Source organism: Oncorhynchus tshawytscha, linkage group LG13 (assembly GCF_018296145.1).
Source record: "Oncorhynchus tshawytscha isolate Ot180627B linkage group LG13, Otsh_v2.0, whole genome shotgun sequence".
Classification (NCBI taxonomy): domain Eukaryota; kingdom Metazoa; phylum Chordata; class Actinopteri; order Salmoniformes; family Salmonidae; genus Oncorhynchus; species Oncorhynchus tshawytscha.
The window spans coordinates 28,912,524-28,936,055 of NC_056441.1; the positions used below are offsets into that span (position 1 = coordinate 28,912,524).

Genomic DNA, 23,532 nt, shown 5'->3' on the forward strand with positions numbered 1-23,532 from the left:
GACCCTGATCCTGCCTGCCGTCCTGTACCTGCCTGACTCTGATTTGGATTACGACTTTTTGCCTGCCTTGGCCTACCAATTGCCTGCCCCTTGTATATTAAACCTCTTAGGGCTAGGGAGCAGTGTTTGGAAGTTCGGATGACTGACGTGCCCAAGGTAAACTGCCTGTTGCTCAGGCCCAGAAGCTAGGATCCGCATATAATTGGTAGCATTGGATAGAAAACACGCTGAAGATTCTAAAACTGTTAACATAATGTCTGTGAGTATAACATAACAGATATTGCAGGTGAAAATCCATCCGGAAATTTTCTATTTGAGGTCACAGGCCATTTCAAAAATCAAATCAAATCAAATCAAATTTTATTTGTCACATACACATGGTTAGCAGATGTTAATGCGAGTGTAGCGAAATGCTTGTGCTTCTAGTTCCGACAATGCAGTAATAACCAACAAGTAATCTAACTAACAATTCCAAAACTAAAAGAATAAATTAATAAATTCCCATTATTAAAGTGGCTGGAGTTGAGTCAGTGTCAGCAGCCACTCAATGTTAGTGGTGGCCTTTAACAGTCTGATGGCCTTGAGATAGAAGCTGTTTTTCAGTCTCTCGGTCCCAGCTTTGATGCACCTGTACTGACCTCGCCTTCTGGATGATAGCGGGGTGAACAGGCAGTGGCTGGTGGGTGGTTGATGTCCTTGATGATCTTTATGGCCTTCCTGTAACATCGGGTGGTGTAGGTGTCCTGGAGGGCAGGTAGTTTGCCCCCGGTGTTGTGCAGACCTCACTACCCTCTGGAGAGCCTTACGGTTGAGGGCGGAGCAGTTGCCATACCAGGCGGTGATACAGCCCGCCAGGATGCTCTCGATTGTGCATCTGTAGAAGTTTGTGAGTGCTTTTGGTGACAAGCCGAATTTCTTCAGCCTCCTGAGGTTGAAGAGGCGCTGCTGCGCCTTCTTCACGATGCTGTCTGTGTGAGTGGACCAATTCAGTTTGTCTGTGATGTGTATGCCGAGGAACTTAAAACTTACTACCCTCTCCACTACTGTTCCATCGATGTGGATAGGGGGGTGTTCCCTCTGCTGTTTCCTGAAGTCCACAATCAACTCCTTAGTTTTGTTGACGTTGAGTGTGAGGTTATTTTCCTGACACCACACTCCGAGGGCCCTCACCTCCTCCCTGTAGGCCGTCTCGTCGTTGTTGGTAATCAAGCCTACCACTGTTGTGTCGTCCGCAAACTTGATGATTGAGTTGGAGGCGTGCGTGGCCACGCAGTCGTGGGTGAACAGGGAGTACAGGAGAGGGCTCAGAACGCACCCTTGTGGGGCCCCAGTGTTGAGGATCAGCGGGGAGGAGATGTTGTTGCCTACCCTCACCACCTGGGGCGGCCCGTCAGGAAGTCCAGTACCCAGTTGCACAGGGCGGGTTCGAGACCCAGGGTCTCGAGCTTGATGACGAGCTTGGAGGGTACTATGGTGTTGAATGCCGAGCTGTAGTCAATGAACAGCATTCTCACATAGGTATTCCTCTTGTCCAGATGGGTTAGGGCAGTGTGCAGTGTGGTTGAGATTGCATCGTCTGTGGACCTATTTGGGCGGTAAGCAAATTGGAGTAGGTCTAGGGTGTCAGGTAGGGTGGAGGTGATATGGTCCTTGACTAGTCTCTCAAAGCACTTCATGATGACGGAAGTGAGTGCTACGGGCGGTAGTCGTTTAGCTCAGTTACCTTAGCTTTCTTGGGAACAGGAACAATGGTGGCCCTCTTGAAGCATGTGGGAACAGCAGACTGGTATAGGGATTGATTGAATATGTCCGTAAACACACCGGCATGCTCTGAGGGTGCGGCTGGGGATGCCGTCTGGGCCTGCAGCCTTGCGAGGGTTAACACGTTTAAATGTCTTACTCACCTCGGCTGCAGTGAAGGAGAGACCGCATGTTTTCCTTGCAGGCCGTGTCAGTGGCACTGTATTGTCCTCAAAGCGGGCAAAAAAGTTATTTAGTCTGCCTGGGAGCAAGACATCCTGGTCCGTGACTGGGCTGGATTTCTTCCTGTAGTCCGTGATTGACTGTAGACCCTGCCATATGCCTCTTGTGTCTGAGCCGTTGAATTGAGATTCTACTTTGTCTCTGTACTGACGCTTAGCTTGTTTGATTTCCTTGCGGAGGGAATAGCTGCACTGTTTGTATTCGGTCATGTTACCAGACACCTTGCCCTGATTAAAAGCAGTGGTTCGCGCTTTCAGTTTCACGCGAATGCTGCCATCAATCCACGGTTTCTGGTTAGGGAATGTTTTAATCGTTGCTATGGGAACGACATCTTCAACGCACGTTCTAATGAACTCGCACACCGAATCAGCGTATTCGTCAATATTGTTATCTGACGCAATACGAAACATATCCCAGTCCACGTGATGGAAGCAGTCTTGGAGTGTGGAGTCAGCTTGGTCGGACCAGCGTTGGACAGACCTCTTGTTTTAGTTTCTGTCTGTAGGCAGGGATCAACAAAATGGAGTCGTGGTCAGCTTTTCCGAAAGGGGGGCGGGGCAGGGCCTTATATGCGTCGCGGAAGTTAGAGTAACAATGATCCAAGGTCTTTCCATCCCTGGTTGCGCAATCGATATGCTGATAAAATTTAGGGAGTCTTGTTTTCAGATTAGCCTTGTTGAAATCCCCAGCTACAATGAATGCAGCCTCCGGATAAATGGTTTCCAGTTTGCAAAGAGTTAAATAAAGTTCGTTCAGAGCCATCGATGTGTCTGCTTGGTGGGGGATATATACGGCTGTGATTATAATCGAAGAGAATTCTCTTGGTAGATAATGCGGTCTACATTTGATTGTGAGGAATTCTAAATCAGGTGAACAGAAGGATTTGAGTTCCTGTATGTTTCTTTCATCACACCATGTCACGTTAGCCATAAGGCATACGCCCCCGCCCCTCTTCTTACCAGAAAGATGTTTGTTTCTGTCGGCGCGATGCGTGGAGAAACCCATTGGCTGCACCGCCTCGGATAGCGTCTCTCCAGTGAGCCATGTTTCCGTGAAGCAAAGAACGTTACAGTCTCTGATGTCCCTCTGGAATGCTACCCTTGCTCGGATTTCATCAACCTTGTTGTCAAGAGACTGGACATTGGCAAGAGAGATTCTTTTGGAGAGATTGTAAACCCAAATTGGTCTACACGGACAAGTTCTGGCCTGGTTTAGATCTTATCTGTTGGAAAGATATCAGTTTGTCTCTGTGGATAGTTTGTCCTAGTTTGTTGACAAATCATCTGTAAATTTCGGTGTTCCTCAAGGTTCCGTTTTAGGACCACTATTGTTTTTACTAGCTCTTGGGGATGTTATTCGGAAACATAATGTTAACTTTCACTGCTTTGCGAATGACACACAGCTGTACATTTCGATGAAACATGGTGAAGCCCCATAATTGCCATCACTGGAAGCCTGTGTTTCAGACGTAAGTAAGTGATGGCTGCAAGCTTTCTACTTTTAAACTCGGACAAAACAGAAATGCTTGTTCTAGGTCCCAAGAAACAAAGAGATCTTCTGTTGACTCTGACAATGAATCTTAATGGTTGTACGGTAGTCTCAAATAAAACTGTGAAGGACCTCGGCATTACTCTGGACCATGATCTCTCTTTTGACGAACATATCAAGACTGTTTCAAGGACATATTTTTTCCATCTACGTAAAATTGAAAAAATCTGACATTTTCTGTCCAAAAATGATGCAGAAAAATTAATCCATTCTTTTGTCACTTCTAGGTTAGACTACTGCAATGCTCTACTTTCCAGCTACCCGGATAAAGCACTAAATAACCTTTAGTTAGTGCTAAATACAGCTGCTAGAATCCTGACTAGACCCCAAAAAATATATAATATTACTCCAGTGCAAGCCTCCCTACACTGGCTTCCTGTTATGACAAGGGCTGATTTCAAGGTTTTACTGCTAACCTACAAAGCATTACTTGGGCTTGCTCCTACCTATCTTTCCGATTTGGTCCTGCCGTTCATACCTACACGTATGCTACGGTCACAAGACACAGGCCTCCTAATTGTCCCTAGAATTTCTAAGCAAACAGCTGGAGGCAGGGCTTTCTCCTATAGAGCTCCATTTTTATGGTATGGTCTGTCTACCCATGTGAGAGACGCAGACTCAATCTCAACCTTTAAGTCTTTATTGAAGACTCATCTCTTCAGTAGGTCCTATGATTGAGTGTAGTCTGGCCCAGGAGTGTGAAGGTGAACAGAAACGCACTGGAGCAACAAACCACCCTTGCTGTCTCTGCCTGGCCGGTTCCCCTCTCTCCACTGGGATTCTCTACCTCTAACCCTATTTCAGGGGCTGAGTCACTGGCCTACTGGTGCTCCTCCATGCCATCCCTAGGAGGGGTGTGTCACTTGAGTGGGTTGAGTCATTGATGTGGTTTTCCTGTCTGGCTTGGAGCTCCCCCTTGGGTTGTCTGTGGGCTTTTCTTGGCCTAGTCTCAGGATGGTAAGTTGGTGGTTTGAAGATATCCCTCTAGTGGTGTGGGGGCTGTGCTTTGGCAAAGTGGGTGGGGTTATATCCTGCCTGTTTGGCCCTGTCCGGGGGTATCATCGGATGGGGCCACAGTGTCTCCTGACCCCTCCTGTCTCAGCCTCCAGTATTTATGCTGCAGTAGTTTATGTGTCGGGGGGCTAGGGTTAGTCTGTTATATCTGGAGTATTTCTCCTGTCTTATCCGGTGTCCTGTGTGAATTTAAGTATGCTCTCTCTAATTCTCTCTTTCTTTCTTTCTCTCTCTCGGAGGACCTGAGCCCTAGCCTCAGGACTACCTGGCATGATGACTCCTTGCTGTCCCCAATCCACCTGGAAGTTGCACCCTCGACAACCACTGTGATTACTATTATTTGACCATGCTGGTCATTTATGAACATTTGAACATCTTGGCCATGTTCTTTTATAATCTCCACCCAGCACAGCCAGAAGAGGACTGGCCACCCCTCATAGCCTGGTTCTTCTCTAGGTTTCTTCCTAGGTTTTGGCCTTTCTAGGGAGTTTTTCCTAGCCACCGTGCTTCTACTCCTGCATTGCTTGCTGTTTTGGGTTTTAGGCTGCGTTTATGTACAGCACTTTGAGATATCAGCTGATGGAAGAAGGGCTATAGAAATACATTTGATTTGATTTTAGAATAAGGCTGTAACGTAACAAAATGTGGATAAATTCAAGGGGTCTGAATACTCTGTGTGTGTGTGTGTGTGTGTGTGTGTGTGTGTGCAGGTGTGTGTGTGCGGGTGTGTGTGTGCAGGTGTGTGTGTGCGGGGGCGGTCGTGTTTAAGGCTGTAACGTAACAAAATGTGGATAAATTCAAGGGGTCTGAATATTCTCCAGAACATTGTCGAACCCAGGTTGTGTGTGTGTGTGTGTGTGTGTTTGTGTGTGTGTGTGTGTGTGTGTGTGTGTGTGTGTGTGTGTGTGTGTGTGTGTGTGTGTGTGTGTGTGTGTGTGTGTGTGTGTGTGTGTGTGTGTGTGTGTGTGTGTGTGTGTGTGCGTGTGTGTGTGTGTGTGTGCAGATGTTTGTGCAGATGTTTGTGCAGGTGTGTGTGCAGGTGTGTGTGCAAATAGGATTTTGAATGGGAATGAATTGTGTGTCCCCACAAGCTTAGCTATACAAGACCATGTGTGTGTGTGCCAGTCCGCCCGGCACAACGCAGTGGCTAATTCAACTGGACTAACAATCCCAGTCTTTTTCAACGTTGCATCATTTACATCTTCTAAATCTTAGGGTATATCCCAAATGGCAACCTATTCCCAATATAATGCAATAGCTCTGGTTAAACGTTGTGCACTATACAGGGAATATGGTGCCATTTGGGACAAATGGGTGGCTCAATGTTAGTGCATACTACTTGTTATCCATGCATACTATGCAAGGCGAGGGACCTACCAGTGTCAGACACAGACCCACTTTGTATTTCCATGTTCAGTGCTCAGGATGATGCTCTGACAAAGGTTTGTATGATTGAAAACATACTTTTCCATTGATCTAACTATTCCTTTGATCAAAGAAGACTCTTCTCTCTACAGTGCATCACATATGTCATCAGCAAATATTGATTAAGTAGACCTCCTTATTGCAATACTTCTTTAAGAATCTGAACCATTAGTTACGGCATTGAGTTAACCAAGTGTTGGTAACCACCTGTCTCAGAACAAGTCAGAGTCTGCATCCCAAATGGCACTCTATTTCCTATATACGACGAGATCCCCATGGGCATTGCCTAAAAGTAGTGCACTATGAAGGGAATAGGATGCCAGTTGGGATGCAACGTGAGATACCAAGGGAGATAAATATCAGCATTCAGAACAGTGACAGAATATCTAATGCCAATCCCTTGTTAAGACTGGCCAATATGTTCTTATAATTCACTGTAATGACTGCCATTGCTACAGAGAGAGGGGGAGAGAGATAGTGTGTGTGTGTGTGTGTGTGTGTGTGTGTGTGTGTGTGTGTGTGTGTGTGTGTGTGTGTGTGTGTGTGTGTGTGTGTGTGTGTGTGTGTGTGTGTGTGTGTGTGTGTGTGTGTGTGTGTGTGTGTGTGTGTGTGTGTGTGTGTGTGTGTGTGTGTGTGTGTGTGTGTGTGTGTGTGTGTGTGTGTGTGTGTGTGTGTGTGTGTGTGTGTGTGTGTGTGTGTGTGTGTGTGTGTGTGCGTGCCTACATGCATGCATGTCTTCATGAATGCCATGGCTACAGTGGTGCAGTGATTTTGAGATGAAGGATTCCTCCCACACACATAGAGCTTCACTTCATATCTTATGCTGCATTAAGACAGAAAACCCAAATCTGATTTTTTAGTCTTTTGACCAATCATATCAGTTCTGAAAAAAAATCTGATGTGATTAGTCAAAAGAGCAATTAGTGGAAAATATATCAGAATTGGGCTGCCTGTGTAAATGCAGCCTGAACGTTTAGTTCTTAGCTCTCTGTGTGAGACAATTACTGCTTATAGATCACAATGACATCTGATTATCGCTGTTCAATTTTATAATAAGCGTAACTGATCTTCCACACACAGCATGTATATATAACTGAATAAGCTTTTATCAGTCAGTTGAATTTTTTGGGGGGGGGAGTATACTGTGTATGGAGACTGTTTAGTGATCAAAAAAAAGAAGGGGTTGAATACATGTAAAAATATATATATATATATATATTGCTTCCTAATCTTTCTTATATCTCTCAGATAGAGGATAGACACTTCAGAACAAACTTCCTTTCGATTTTTTTTAGGGGGGACTGTCTCATTCCATGTAGTGAATCTGTGATTCAATGCGTTTGTATGGGTCAAATAAAAGGTTTAATCAAATTATATTTGTATATATTTTTTGATTGTTCAAGCGGTCTTAAAATTCTAAATCAAATAGCAAAATGATCCTGGTATGATCTTCTTAAAACAATTCCATATCGCTTAGTAGAACCCCTCCCCCGAGTTAGACAAGGCTTAGAATCTTATGGGTTAAAGGCAATTTACGCAATGTTTGCGGAGATCACATTCATGGTAAATGCACTAGAAGTAGTCTCAAACGGAAATTACTTTTTAATATCAAGTGGTGTGTGCTTGCCGACAACTCGCCTTCAATCGAATAACAGCCAATGTCAGATGCTGTTACCGTGGTGCGTTGATTGAATGGGGTTATGAGAACACACATGCCTCATCAATCGCGTGATTTATTAATAGCATATAATGCCAGTATGAAACAGCTTCAGAACTTGACTGTCTAGTGTTGCTTCAGGTAATGAAATACGAGGATCTATTGAATTGAAAAACATAAATGCTTTTGAAAATATCATACTGCAAGCTCAGTTGGAAGACTAACATTTTAGTTTTCCTGAAGGACCTGTCCGGCAGATGCCATGGGACACAGTCATAGTATGTTAAGCATTTGTCTTCATGCAACATGGTAGCCAATACTATCATGGGGGGGGTCGAGGGGGAGAAATTGTGCTTCCAGCAATATGCTTAAAGAAAACACGATCAATATCCAATCGAGGGTTAAAAGTGCTGTTCAGATAGGTTCTGGTTGAGCATGGAGAGGCTGTAATACAGTGCGATCCAGGTAATGAAAAGCCTCTCAGAGAGAGAGATGGTTACACAATTACTTTCAGAGGACAGAAATGAAACGACTACAGATCTATGATCATGTGAAACGTTTCTATCCAGAAGTTATTGCTTATGGGAACTTTCATATGTTTGTGTAAAATATTACTGTGCTCTGATTTTTTATTTATAGATTTTTAGATGTGTAGGATTTGTTGTTGTTGTTGCAACACTTTAAATATTCATTGTCTAGCTAGAATGGAATGTTTGAATCCTGTATATTTGACTGTGATATGTGGTTATCTCACCTAGATATCTTAAAATAAATACATTTACCGTAAGTTGCTCTTGATATGAGCATATGCTAAATTACTCAAATGTAGAATGTAAATGTTTTACATACAGATCTCATGTTACTTTATTAAATTATTCTTATAATTTTTAAAAGTGATGTCACAAATGTAGCATTTGCACAGTTCTTTATAAAAATGTAGCTACGTATTTGTTACATGTGCCTGTGTTAAACCTAGCAGTACTACATACAGTTGAAGTCGGAAGTTGACATACACCTTAGCCAAATACATTTAAACTCAGTTTTTCACAATTCCTGACATTTAATACTCGTAAAAATTCCCTGTCTTAGGTCAGTTAGGATCACCACTTTATTTTAAGAATGTGAAATGTCAGAATAATAGTAGAGAGAATGATTTATTTCAGCTTTTATTTCTTTCATCACATTCCCAGTGGGTCAGAAGTTTACATATACTCAATTAGTATTTGGTAGCATTGCCTTTAAATTGTTTTACGTGGGTCAAATGTTTTGGGTAGCCTTCCACAAGCTTCCCACAATAAGTTGGGTGAAATTTGGTCCATTCCTCCTGACAGAGCTGGTGTAACTGAGTCGGGTTTGTAGGCCTCCTTGCTCACACACACTTTTTCAGTTCTGCCAACACATTTTCTATAGGATTGAGGTCAGGGCTTTGTGTTGGCCACTCCAATACCTTAACTTTGTTGCCCTTATGCTATTTGCCACAACTTTGGAAGTATGCTTGGGGTCATTGTCCATTTGGAAGACCCATTTGTGACCAAGCTTTAACTGACTGATGTCTTGAGATGTTGCTTCAATATATCCACATAATTGTCCGACCTCATGATGCAATCTATTTTGTAAAGTGGACCCGTCCCTCCTGGCATTTTTTTGGCAGGTTTTGGATCAGTGGCTTCTTCCTTGCCTTTCAGGTTTTGTCGATATAGGACTCGTTTTACTGTGGATATAGATACTTTGTACCTATTTCCTCCAGCATCTTCAGAAGGTCCTTTGCTGTTGTTCTGGGATTGATTTGCACTTTTCGCACCAAAGTACATTAATCTCTAGGAGACAGAACGCGCCTCCTTCCTGAGCGGTATGACGGCCGCGTGATCCCATGGTGTTTATACTTGCGTACTATTGTTTGTACAGATGAACATGGTACCTTCAGGCACTTGGAAATTACTCCCAAGGATGAACCAGACTTGTGGAAGGCTACAATTATTTTTATGAGGGCTTGGCTGATTTATTTTGTTTTTCATAATGATGTTAAGCAAAGAGGCACTGAGTTTGAAGGTAGGCCTTGAAAAAAATCCACAGGTACACCTCCAATCAACTCAAGTTATGTAAATTAGCCAATCAGAAGCTTTTAAAGCCATGAAATAATTTTCTGGAATTTTCCAAGCTGTTTAAAGGCACAGTCAGCTGAGTGTATGTAAACTTCTGACCCACTGGAATTGTGAAACAGTGAATTATAAGTGAAATAATCAGTCTGTAAACAATCGTTGGAAAAATTACTTGTGTCATGTACAAAGTAACCGACTTCACAAACTATAGTTTGGTAACAAGAAATTTGTGGAGTGGTTGAAAATGAGTTTTAAAGACTTCAACCTAAGTGTATGTAAACTTCCGACTTCAACTGTATTTCTCTGAGAGTGAGGCGAATATATAACATGAATATTTGTCATTGAACAACCCCATGCCATAATTAGAAAGTGTATAAAAAACACATTCTGGAAACAGGAGACAAAGGGCTGTGAGACAGGGGTTTATTTCTAGATAAGGAAAGTGGGATAATTACGGAGGTTGTGGGGCAACAGAAGGCTAACAGCAGATGGGCTAAGGACCTTAGAGATTGGGAAAGGACCGATAAAATGGGGGGGGGAAGTTTTCAGGTCTCAACCGGAGGGGCAGATCCCAAGTGGAAAGCCATACCCTATGTCCAAGATGGTAGCGGGGAGCAAGGGTCTGGTGGAGGTCCCCCTGTTGTCGATAGCTGGAGGTGGACTTGAGAAGAGCGAACGGAGACAGCGACGGATGAACATCTGGGCAGAAGATATGCTGACCTCTTCCTCTTGCTCTGGGAAAAGTGGGGGCTGGTATCCCAGGGAAAACTCAAAAGGTGAGAACAGGAGCAGAACAGGGAAGGTTGTTGTGGGCATATTCCACCCACACGAGTTGTTGGCTCCAGGTGGTGCGATTGGCAAACACGATGCAACAAAGAGTCGTCTCCAGGTCCTGATTGGCTCGCTCCGACTGGCTGTTAGACAGATGGATGAAACCAGAGGATAGGCTGGCCGATGACCCAATGAGGGAGCTGAACGCTGGGACAGGACAGCCCTCACTCCGAAGTCCGAGGCATCAACCTCCACCACGGATTAAGATGGGAGCTGTAGTGAATCGCTGCTTGAAGTCTGAGAACGAACGGTCAGCTGCTGGAGACCATATGAACGGAACCTTGGGAGAGGTGAGTGCAGAGCGGGGGGAAGCAAAGGTGCTGTAACCCCGGATAAAACAACGGTAGAAATTAGCACTCCCCAGGAAACGTTGCAGCTGCACTCTGGATATGGGTGGAGACCAATCCACCACCGCTCTCACCTTGTCAGGGTGCATCTGAATATTCCCTGCAGCGATGACGTATCCTAGGAAGGAGATGGTGGAGCGATGGAACTCACATTTCTCCGCCTTCACGAAAAGCTGGAGGACCTGTCGGACATGGAAGACGTGCTCTTGAGCTGACAGGCAATAAATGAGGATGTCGTCGAGGTAGGCAACCACAAATGTTACTCACCACCTGTATTCAGTCTTATGTAGCAAAAATTGAAATTGTTTTTTTACATTGGTAATTAGTAGAGACTGGAGAAACTACAAAATGGTATACCATAAACTGCATTTTTGAGGAACAATGGGAAATTAATTATGCTCAGTACTGAGAAAAGTGCCTTTGAATATTTTTGGTACCTACTGGAGAGCTCTCCTTTGTCTACACCCATTCAACATTGTTCACACCCTCTTAAACCAGTCCCAGTCATCTCTTTAAGGATTCACATGTGAGGTCATGTGATAAACAGTTAGTACTGTAGTAAAGATTAAGACTAAAAGTGGTAGTAACCTACAATAACGAAACATTTCCAGGTAAACAGAAAGTGTCCAAATATTTTATAAATATTAGATGATGCTTACCCAGACACACTTCTCTAAATTGATGGGTCATGTGAAAGAAATGCTATAACCCCCAGCCACATCTAGTGGTGAAAAAAGTACTAAATTGTCATACTTGAGTAAAAGTATAAATAATTTTAAATTCCTTACGTTAAACTGTCGTGGAAATTTCCTCTATTTACCAAATCATGAGAGCAAACCACACACAAGTCAGAGTTGGTTATCACAAAGTCCATCTTTAATTATATGAGCTCTATCACAACCCTGTGACTCTCAGATCAATTCAGTGTCTATCAATGAATTCTCTGAGAGTCCCTTACACATTGCAACTGAGATCCTTTAATAGCAAAGACACACACAGCCAGACAGCATAGGCATAATTTATCGTTCAGCTTTGTCTCCTAAACTATGTTCTTTACTCAAACTCAGAACCATAAACAAATCCTCCATATCAACATTCATATATCAAATCCATCCTATCTTGACAAGATCACAGAGACACACTGACTGGCACACAGACATTGTGGAGCCAAGAGATACACACTTGACCTCTCCCCTCTCTCCGGCCCAAGCCTTTAGTCTTGACATAGAACAGATACTGCAACCCCGCCACAGTATTATACAAAAATAACATTCTGATGAGAAGTAACTTACAAACATATGATGAATATAAAACATCTTACCTATGTTACCAACTAATTCTGATTATCCCCCAACAAAACCAAATGCCATAATTTTTTATTTTTTTATTGACGGATAGCCAGGGGCACACTCCAACACATAATATACAAACGAAGCATTTGTGTTTAGTTAGTCTGCCAGATCAGATGCAGTAGGGATGAACAGAGATGTTCTCTTGATAAGTGTTTGAATTGAACAATTTTCCTGTCAAAATGTAACGAGTACTTTTGGGTGTCAGGGAAAATGTATGGAGTAAAAAAGTACATTATTTTCTCTCGGAATGTGGTGAAGTAAAAGTTAAAGTTGCCAAAAATATAAATAGTAAATTACAGGTATCCCCCCAAAATACTTCAAAGTATTTTTACTGAAGTACTTTACACCACTGCCCAAATGCCTTCACACCAGTACATTAGCATGCTTTATTGTAATGACCGACGCTGGAGATGAGAAGCAGGTACAGGGAGTCAACATTTATTCAGGAACAGACAGGTAACAAAACAGGAACAGCGTCAGCACACGGGTAAACAACGACAAACAACAATTAATGCTGAAGCCAGGACCAGAACAGGGAACCAGACAGATATAGGGGAGGTAATGACAGAGGTTATAGAGTCCAGGTGAGTCCAATAATACACTGATGTGCATGACGGAGGGAAGGCAGGTGTGCGTAATGATGGTGGCAGGAGTGCGTAATGCTGGGGAGCCTGGTGCCTTCGAGCACCAGGGAGGGGGAGCAGGAGCAGGCGTGACACTTTATATGCTGTTACACACGCACTTATCAAATAGTATTCCATATATAAATTAATATGGTCACATGCTATTGTTGTAGTATGTTACAAAATCATGTTACGACCACAGATATCAAAATTTATTTTACATATCAATAGTCTTGTTAATTGGATGAGTCTCTACAGAAGGTGTAAACGGTACAGCCAAATTGTTACTTGCATAGTAGCAATATCAGAAATAGATAGTGTCAATATAAATAAAATAATTTACAGTATGTACAAGAACAATGTCAATAACAACAGACGAGGTAGTTATATGCATACAATCAGGGGTAAAGTGGCTGACCAGCAGGATACAAAAAAAATGTAGCGTATGTTAGGAGAGAGTCATTTGAATAGAGGCACTGCAGACTTTGGTGCAGAGCATGTGATGCCAATAGCCTTTTCGTCGCAAGACGGGAGGAAGGATGTCAGCATTGCACAGCAGTTGAAACCTGGTCCTGTACCATGGCTCCAGACCTTAATCCGATAGAAAATCTGTGGAGGGAGCTGAAGGTTCGAGTTGCCAAACATCAGCCTCGAAACCTTAATGACTTGGAGAAGATCTGCAAAGAGGAGTGGGACAAATCCCTCCTGAGATGTGTGCAAACCTGGTGGCCAACTACAAGAAACGTCTGACCTCTGTGATTGCCAACAAGGGTTTTGCCACCAAGTACTAAGTCATGTTTTGCAGAGGGGTCAAATACTTATTTCCCTCATTAAAATGCAAATCAATTTATAACATTTTTGAAATGCGTTTTTCTGGATTTTTTGTTGTTGTTATTCTGTCTCTCACTGTTCAAATAAACCTACCATTAAAATTATAGACTGATCATTTCTTTGTCAGTGGGCAAACATACAAAATCAGCAGGGGATCAAATACTTTTTTCCCTCACTGTAAGAAGAATAACCACATACAATGCAATGAAAATGATTTTCACCTGAAGTGATGAAGCAGTGATTTTCACTGCTTGATCTGTGGCAGCGGGCTAATGTATGGAGTCAGGTGTCGTTGCCAGTCATAGCTTTCCACCAGCACCGTATCATCCTCCAGTCTAACCAGCTGTGGGATATTGACCCCTGTCATAATGCTGTCCTTCACAACACCAGCGATCTCATCAAGCGCTGCTTAATCAGTATAAAGGAGGAAATGTTGCTTACTTGTTGAGCAAAATCACAGCTGTAATGCATCCTGATGTCTTGCTTGCTGGTTCAGTAGGGTCCCATAGACAACTGCAGGTCTTGATGGTTGGTCTTGCAGTCAGCATACATCTTCTGGTTGACAGACCATTCATTCTGAACAAGCATTAGATGCTGCTATTGCTTCTTCAGCTTGGCTGACCTAACAGCTTCTGGAAATACAGAAATAACGTGAGATCAAAAAAGTAGTGCAAATCATTTGGAGGTCAATTAAATAATCAAAACGTGTTGATGCTTTACATACCAAGTGTTGTCATCGATTCCTTGTAGAGACTCAACACTGCTGCTTTTGACACATGAGATGGCAGCAGCTTTCCACCAAGGTGTGGCGTCCTGGTAATACTATTGCATTATCATCTGTGTAGTTGATGAAGTTTACCACTCGCTGCAAGTCCTAATGCTTCAGGTGTAAACTGTGCTTGCTTGGGCTAGCTCTCTTTTTGATGGGAGGCATTAGACCATTCTCTTTTTATGACTGGTCAACTGATGCTGAAAGACAAATTCCAGATACAAATATTTTCATTCTGAGATAACATCACTACACACAGTTCAGAGGTGGTGTCAGAGGAAAGCCCATAAAATTGCCAGAAACTCCAGTCACCCAAGTCATAGACTGTTTTCTCTGCTATCACAGGGTAAGCAGTACCGGAGCAACAAGTCTAGGACCAAAAGGCTCCTTAACAGCTTCTACCCCCAAGTCATAAGACTACTGAACAATTAATCAAATGGCCACCGGCCTATTTACATTGACACCCCTCCATTTGTTTCGTACACTGCTGCTATTCACTGTTTATTATATATGCATAGTCACTTCACCTCTACCTACATGTAGAAATGACCTCAATTAACCTGTACCCAGGCACACTGACACTTGTACCCACGAACACATGTGACAAATAAAGATTGATTTGATTCATACACGTAATGTTAGCTAGCAAGCTAACAGCAAGCTTTAACTTGTCTAGTGTTTAGGCATGTAGCTAGCCAGCTAAACAATTACCTCTAATCCCAATCCAGAGTACTAGTAATACAAACCGATTGTCATAGCTAAATAAAGGTAACAAAATAGGTGCAATGTTAGCTCATTAGCTAGCTAACATTAGGCTATAACTAAAAATGTGAAATGGCATTCTGAGAAAACATTACTAACGGTTTAATGTTAAGGTAAACTCACCCCATTCCGTACAAATGTGCGCAAACGCAACATTCAAACAAGGCTACAAAGAAAACTAATGGGACTGTAGCAACTGTGTTTACGTCAAAATCAGGGGTGTGAACTAGGTTTCTATTCAAGCGTTGATCGACATGGTAATGGCTCTATAGTATTGGAGAAAAGTTGAAAAAACTGACCCTCTGTTACATTTTGACTTGTCATGTCGTAACGTACAGCATGCCTAAAGCAACTATTTCTGTCTTACAATCTCTCTCCACTAGGTGTAGCACTTCTATCATCCTTTAAAAACAAGAAATGGACAGTGACAGGGGTAAGGGGGGGATACAATGCATACAAAGAAATCCAAAAAGTTACCAGTAAAGTTCGTCCAAAAAAGTCAAACGATTTTTCGAATTAATCCTCAGGTACTCTAATATCTAAATAAACAATACAATTTAAGACGGAGAATAGTATGTTCAATAGGGAAGATAAATAACGAAGAGCAGGCACCTCATTCATGCGCGTCACAAGACTACTTAACGAGAGATGCCTTGGGAAAAACTACAACTACTTGTTCATTTTTCAAAAAACAAGCCTGAAACCCTTTCTAAAACCTGTTGACATCTAGTGGAAGCCATAGGAACTGCAATCTGGGTACTTTTTATTTGTATATCCGGTGGACTAGCAATGAAATTCATGAGTTCATTAGAACGTGCGTTGAAGATGTCGTTCCCATAGCAACGATTAAAACATTCCCTAACCAGAAACCGTGGATTGATGGCAGCATTCGCGTGAAACTGAAAGCGCGAACCACTGCTTTTAATCAGGGCAAGGTGTCTGGTAACATGACCGAATACAAACAGTGCAGCTATTCCCTCCGCAAGGCTATCAAACAAGCTAAGCGTCAGTACAGAGACAAAGTAGAATCTCAATTCAACGGCTCAGACACAAGAGGCATATGGCAGGGTCTACAGTCAATCACGGACTACAGGAAGAAATCCAGCCCAGTCACGGACCAGGATGTCTTGCTCCCAGGCAGACTAAATAACTTTTTTGCCCGCTTTGAGGACAATACAGTGCCACTGACACGGCCTGCAACGAAAACATGCGGCCTCTCCTTCACTGCAGCCGAGGTGAGTAAGACATTTAAACGTGTTAACCCTCGCAAGGCTGCAGGCCCAGACGGCATCCCCAGCCGCACCCTCAGAGCATGCCGGTGTGTTTACGGACATATTCAATCAATCCCTATACCAGTCTGCTGTTCCCACATGCTTCAAGAGGGCCACCATTGTTCCTGTTCCCAAGAAAGCTAAGGTAACTGAGCTAAACGACTACCGCCCCGTAGCACTCACTTCCGTCATCATGAAGTGCTTTGAGAGACTAGTCAAGGACCATATCACCTCCACCCTACCTGACACCCTAGACCTACTCCAATTTGCTTACCGCCCAAATAGGTCCACAGACGATGCAATCTCAACCACACTGCACACTGCCCTAACCCATCTGGACAAGAGGAATACCTATGTGAGAATGCTGTTCATTGACTACAGCTCGGCATTCAACACCATAGTACCCTCCAAGCTCGTCATCAAGCTCGAGACCCTGGGTCTCGACCCCGCCCTGTGCAACTGGGTACTGGACTTCCTGACGGGCCGCCCCCAGGTGGTGAGGGTAGGCAACAACATCTCCTCCCCGCTGATCCTCAACACTGGGGCCCCACAAGGGTGCGTTCTGAGCCCTCTCCTGTACTCCCTGTTCACCCACGACTGCGTGGCCACGCACGCCTCCAACTCAATCATCAAGTTTGCGGACGACACAACAGTGGTAGGCTTGATTACCAACAACGACGAGACGGCCTACAGGGAGGAGGTGAGGGCCCTCGGAGTGTGGTGTCAGGAAAATAACCTCACACTCAACGTCAACAAAACTAAGGAGTTGATTGTGGACTTCAGGAAACAGCAGAGGGAACACCCCCTATCCACATCGATGGAACAGTAGTGGAGAGGGTAGTAAGTTTTAAGTTCCTCGGCATACACATCACAGACAAACTGAATTGGTCCACTCACACAGACAGCATCGTGAAGAAGGCGCAGCAGCGCCTCTTCAACCTCAGGAGGCTGAAGAAATTCGGCTTGTCACCAAAAGCACTCACAAACTTCTACAGATGCACAATCGAGAGCATCCTGGCGGGCTGTATCACCGCCTGGTACGGCAACTGCTCCGCCCTCAACCGTAAGGCTCTCCAGAGGGTAGTGAGGTCTGCACAACGCATCACCGGGGGCAAACTACCTGCCCTCCAGGACACCTACACCACCCGATGTTACAGGAAGGCCATAAAGATCATCAAGGACATCAACCACCCGAGCCACTGCCTGTTCACCCCGCTATCATCCAGAAGGCGAGGTCAGTACAGGTGCATCAAAGCTGGGACCGAGAGACTGAAAAACAGCTTCTATCTCAAGGCCATCAGACTGTTAAACAGCCACCACTAACATTGAGTGGCTGCTGCCAACACACTGACACTGACACTGACTCAACTCCAGCCACTTTAATAATGGGAATTTATGGGAAATGATGTAAATCTTGTATCTTGGAGAGACGCAATCCGAAGCGGTGCAGCCAACGGGTTTCTCCACGCATCGCGCCGACAGAAACAAACATCTTTCTGGTAAGAAGAGGGGCGGGGGCGTATGCCTTATGACTAACGTGACATGGTGTGATGAAAGAAACATACAGGAACTCAAATCCTTCTGTTCACCTGATTTAGAATTCCTCACAATCAAATGTAGACCGCATTATCTACCAAGAGAATTCTCTTCGATTATAATCACAGCCGTATATATCCCCCCAAGCAGACACATCGATGGCTCTGAACGAACTTTATTTAACTCTCTGTAAACTGGAAACGATTTATCCGGAGGCTGCATTCATTGTAGCTGGGGATTTTAACAAGGCTAATCTGAAAACAAGACTCCCTAAATTTTATCAGCATATCGATTGCGCAACCAGGGGTGGAAAGACCCTGGATCATTGTTACTCTAACTTCCGCGACGCATATAAGGCCCTGCCCCGCCCCCCTTTCGGAAAAGCTGACCACGACTCCATTTTGTTGATCCCTGCCTACAGACAGAAACTAAAACAAGAAGCTCCCACGCTGAGGTCTGTCCAACGCTGGTCCGACCAAGCTGACTCCACACTCCAAGACTGCTTCCATCACGTGGACTGGGAGATGTTTCGTATTGCGTCAGACAACAATATTGACGAATACGCTGATTCGGTGTGCGAGTTCATTAGAACGTGCGTTGAAGATGTCGTTCCCATAGCAACGATTAAAACATTCCCTAACCAGAAACCGTGGATTGATGGCAGCATTCGTGTGAAACTGAAGGCACGAACCACTGCTTTTAATCAGGGCAAGGTGTCTGGTAACATGACTGAATACAAACAGTGCAGCTATTCCCTCCGCAAGGCTATCAAACAAGCTAAGCGCCAGTACAGAGACAAAGTAGAATCTCAATTCAACGGCTCAGACACAAGAGGTATGTGGCAGGGTCTACAGTCAATCACGGACTACAGGAAGAAACCCAGCCCAGTCACGGAACAGGATGTCTTGCTCCCAGGCAGACTAAATAACTTTTTTGCACGCTTTGAGGACAATACAGTGCCACTGACACGGCCTGCAACGGAAACATGCGGTCTCTCCTTTACTGCAGCCAAAGTGAGTAAGACATTTAAACGTGTTAACCCTCGCAAGGCTGCAGGCCCAGACGGCATCCCCAGCCGCGCCCTCAGAGCATGCGCAGACCAGCTGGCCGGTGTGTTTACGGACATATTCAATCAATCCCTATACCAGTCCGCTGTTCCCACATGCTTCAAGAGGGCCACCATTGTTCCTGTTCCCAAGAAAGCTAAGGTAACTGAGCTAAACGACTACCGCCCCGTAGCACTCACATCCGTCATCATGAAGTGCTTTGAGAGACTAGTCAAGGACCATATCACCTCCACCCTACCTGACACCCTTGACCCACTCCAATTTGCTTACTGCCCAAATAGGTCCACAGACGATGCAATCTCAACCACACTGCACACTGCCCTAACCCATCTGGACAAGAGGAATACCTATGTGAGAATGCTGTTCATCGACTACAGCTCGGCATTCAACACCATAGTACCCTCCAAGCTCGTCATCAAGCTCGAGACCCTGGGTCTCGACCCCGCCCTGTGCAACTGGGTACTGGACTTCCTGACGGGCCGCCCCCAGGTGGTGAGGTTAGGCAACAACATCTCCTCCCCGCTGATCCTCAACACTGGGGCCCCACAAGGGTGCGTTCTGAGCCCTCTCCTGTACTCCCTGTTCACCCACGACTGCGTGGCCATGCACGCCTCCAACTCAATCATCAAGTTTGCGGACGACACAACAGTGGTAGGCTTGATTACCAACAACGACGAGACGGCCTACAGGGAGGAGGTGAGGGCCCTCGGAGTGTGGTGTCAGGAAAATAACCTCACACTCAACGTCAACAAAACTAAGGAGATTATTGTGGACTTCAGGAAACAGCAGAGGGAACACCCCCCCATCCACATCGATGGAACAGTAGTGGAGAGGGTAGCAAGTTTTAAGTTCCTCGGCATACACATCACAGACAAACTGAATTGGTCCACTCACACAGACAGCATCATGAGGAAGGCGCAGCAGCGCCTCTTCAACCTCAGGAGGCTGAAGAAATTGGGCTTGTCACCAAAAGCACTCACAAACTTCTACAGATGCACAATCGAGAGCATCCTGGCGGGCTGTATCACCGCCTGGTATGGCAACTGCACCGCCCTCAACCGTAAGGCTCTCCAGAGGGTAGTGAGGTCTGCACAACGCATCACCGGGGCAAACTACCTGCCCTCCAGGACACCTACACCACCCGATGCTACAGGAAGGCCATAAAGATCATCAAGGACATCAACCACCCGAGCCACTGCCTGTTCACCCCGCTGCCATCCAGAAGGCGAGGTCAGTACAGGTGCATCAAAGCTGGGACCGAGAGACTGAAAAACAGCTTCTATCTCAAGGCCATCAGACTGTTAAACAGCCACCACTAACATTGAGTGGCTACTGCCAACACACTGTCAATGACACTGACTCTACTCCAGCCACTTTAATCATGGGAATTGATGGGAAATGTTGTAAATATATCACTAGCCACTTTAAACAATGCTACCTTATATAATGTCACTTACCCTACATTGTTCATCTCATGCATACGTTGATACTGTACTCTACATCATCGACTGCATCCTTATGTAATACATGTATCACTAGCCACTTTAACTATGCCACTTGGTTTACATACTCATCTCATATGTATATACTGTACTCGATATCATCTACTGTATCTTGCCTATGCTGCTCTGTACCATCACTCATTCATATATCCTTATGTACATATTCTTTATCCCCTTACACTGTGTATAAGACAGTAGTTTTGGAATTGTTAGTTAGATTACTTGTTGGTTATTACTGCATTGTCGGAACTAGAAGCACAAGCATTTCGCTACACTCGCATTAACATCTGCTAACCATGTGTATGTGACAAATAAAATTTGATTTGATTTGATTTTTGAAATGGCCTGTGACCTCAAATAGAAAATTTCTGGATGGATTTTCACCTGCAATATCTGTTATGTTATACTCACAGACATTATGTTAACAGTTTTAGAATCTTCAGAGTGTTTTCTATCCAATGCTAATGCTATCCAATGGTAATTACAGAGAAGGTACAGTATTTTATAGGATGAAACTAATTGCACTAAAAGAAACCTTGTTCTCTGTCGTCCTCACCTTAACGATCATCTTTATGCTCCTAGAGCCAATGAAATCCCACCTAGCCTGCACGTCAGCAGTAGAAAATCACTGTGATATTCCCCAGGTTTACATTACGGGTGAATAGGGAGGAGGAGATAAAGTTCTTGCCTGCGTCCCAAATGACACCCTGTTCCCTATACTTTTAACCAGAGCCCTGTAGCGCTCTATATAGGGAATAGGGTGCCGTTAGGGACAGAGCCCTTGTTTTGAATTAAATTGCTTCAGTTTTATGTGAATGAGAGTGGTCCAGGGCTGCGGAAAGGTATCAGATCACAGCTCTCTCTAACGGTGGGTGAGACCACAGATTAATATATCAGTAGAGGGAGAGGTTTTCTCATAGAGCTTGTGTGAACCACAGGGCCTTTTTTATGTTCATTTGTCACAAGGCAATCCATCTCCCTTTCCAGCCTCCCTCCCCCAATCCACCTCCCTTTCCAGCCTCCCTCCCCCAATCCACCTCCCTTTCCAGCCTCCCTCCCCCAATCCACCTCCCTTTCCAGCCTCCCTCCCCCAATCCACCTCCCTTTCCAGCCTCCCTCCCCCAATCCACCTCCCTTTCCAGCCTCCCTCCCCCAATCCACCTCCCTTTCCAGCCTCCATCCCCCAATCCACCTCCCTTTCCAGCCTCCCTGCCCCAACCCTCCTCACTATAACACTCAGACTAGAATCCTCCCTGGCCTGGATTCTTTAGCAGGGTCACTACCAGGACTAAATCCCAAATGGCGCCCTATTCCTTATTTAGGGCACTACTTATGACCAGGGCCCATAAAAAAAGTACTGCACTATATACGGAATAGGGTGCCATTTGGAACACATATTATGACTGCCTGGCAATTAGCATTATGTCTTCATCCAATCAAATTGTCCCATGAAGACAAACTAAATTGGATCTCCTGAAGGAGTTCACTTTTTGGATTTTGTCTTCAGTTATGTCTAGAAGTAGTAAAAATGATTCCCTTTTCTCACCTCTCTACGGTCAAATACGACCCATTGTGTGTGTTCTTTCTGAAGCTGAACCGATCTTTGATGATATTGATGGTCTGTGCACTGAAAGGAATGCAGTTTAATTGTGCACGTTTGCAAAAAAATGTGTCTACCGAACCGTGAGATGCTTATTCACAATATTCTGAAAAACGGAATAGTTTGTGTTATTACAATCAGACCAGAGTTGACCCATTTGTCACACTGTGTTTAGCTCATTGAGGAGGATCTCATTTGTCTGTTGTGGAGCTCTTTACACGCGCACACACACACACACACACACACACACACACACACACACACACACACACACACACACACACACACACACACACACACACACACACACACACACACACACACACACACACACACACACACACACACACACACAAAATCCTGGCAATTTTGATTGTCTAAATATGCAATCATTTTAATGTCAGAACTTTTTTTGAGATACAATTAAATGTAACAAAAATAGCAAAAGTATAGGGAATACTGGTGCTGGTTGAACACTGTGGGAGTAGTTCTGAGTTCTGTATCCTGGCTGAATAGCTGTCGTGGGTCTGGTGGTGGTTGATAAGAGTAGCATGACCATATGCTGAATCCAATGAAACCATTGTCCCAGTCATGTGCTTCACGCAAATAAAGTGAGAGAATATAGTACAGAAATAGTCAATACATATTTTTTTTCTAGATCCAAATCCTCCCAATTAACTTCTAGGATAGCGAACGTCTCAATTCGCAAATTTAAGCTAATAAAATGTCTGATTCTGTCACATGGTTCATTATGTACAGTACCAGTCAAAAGTTTGGACACACCTACTTATTCAAGGGTTTTTCTTTATTTTTACTATTTTATACAATGTAGAATAATAGTGAAGACAATATAACTATAAAATAACACATAAGGAATCGTGTAGCAAGGAAAAAAGTGTTAAACAAATCTAAATATTTGTCATATTTTTGATTCTTCAAAGTATCCACCCTTTGCCTTGATGGCAGCTTTGCACACTCTTGGCATTCTCTCAACCAGCTCATGTGGTAGTCACCTGGAATGCATTTCAATTAACAGGTGGGCCTTGTTAATTTGTGGAATTTCTTTCCTTCTTAATGTGTTTGAGCCAATCAGTTCTGTTGTGACAAGGTAGGGTGGTATATAGAAGATAGCCCTATTTGGTAAAAGACCAAGTCCATATTATGGCAAGAACAGCTCAAATAAGCAAAGAGAAACGACAGTCCATCATTATTTTAAGACATGAAGGTCAGTCAATACGGAAAATTCAATAACTTTGAAAGTGGAAGTGCAGTCTCAAAAACCATCAAGATCTATGATGAAATTGGCTCTCATGAG

The 23,532-nt window shown here is 44.1% G+C and overlaps 1 protein-coding gene across 1 annotated transcript in view; it reads left to right on the forward strand.

Moving 5' to 3' along the window:
• Window positions 1-23,532, forward strand: part of LOC121838937 (keratin-associated protein 5-11-like) — a gene marked incomplete at its 3' end in the record, with an annotated part of 64,788 nt that overhangs the window by 32,342 nt on the left and 8,914 nt on the right. Inside the window, 1 exon segment of the mRNA XM_042294903.1 lies at window positions 6,445-6,673. Coding sequence (XP_042150837.1) covers window positions 6,445-6,673 — 229 coding nt within the window.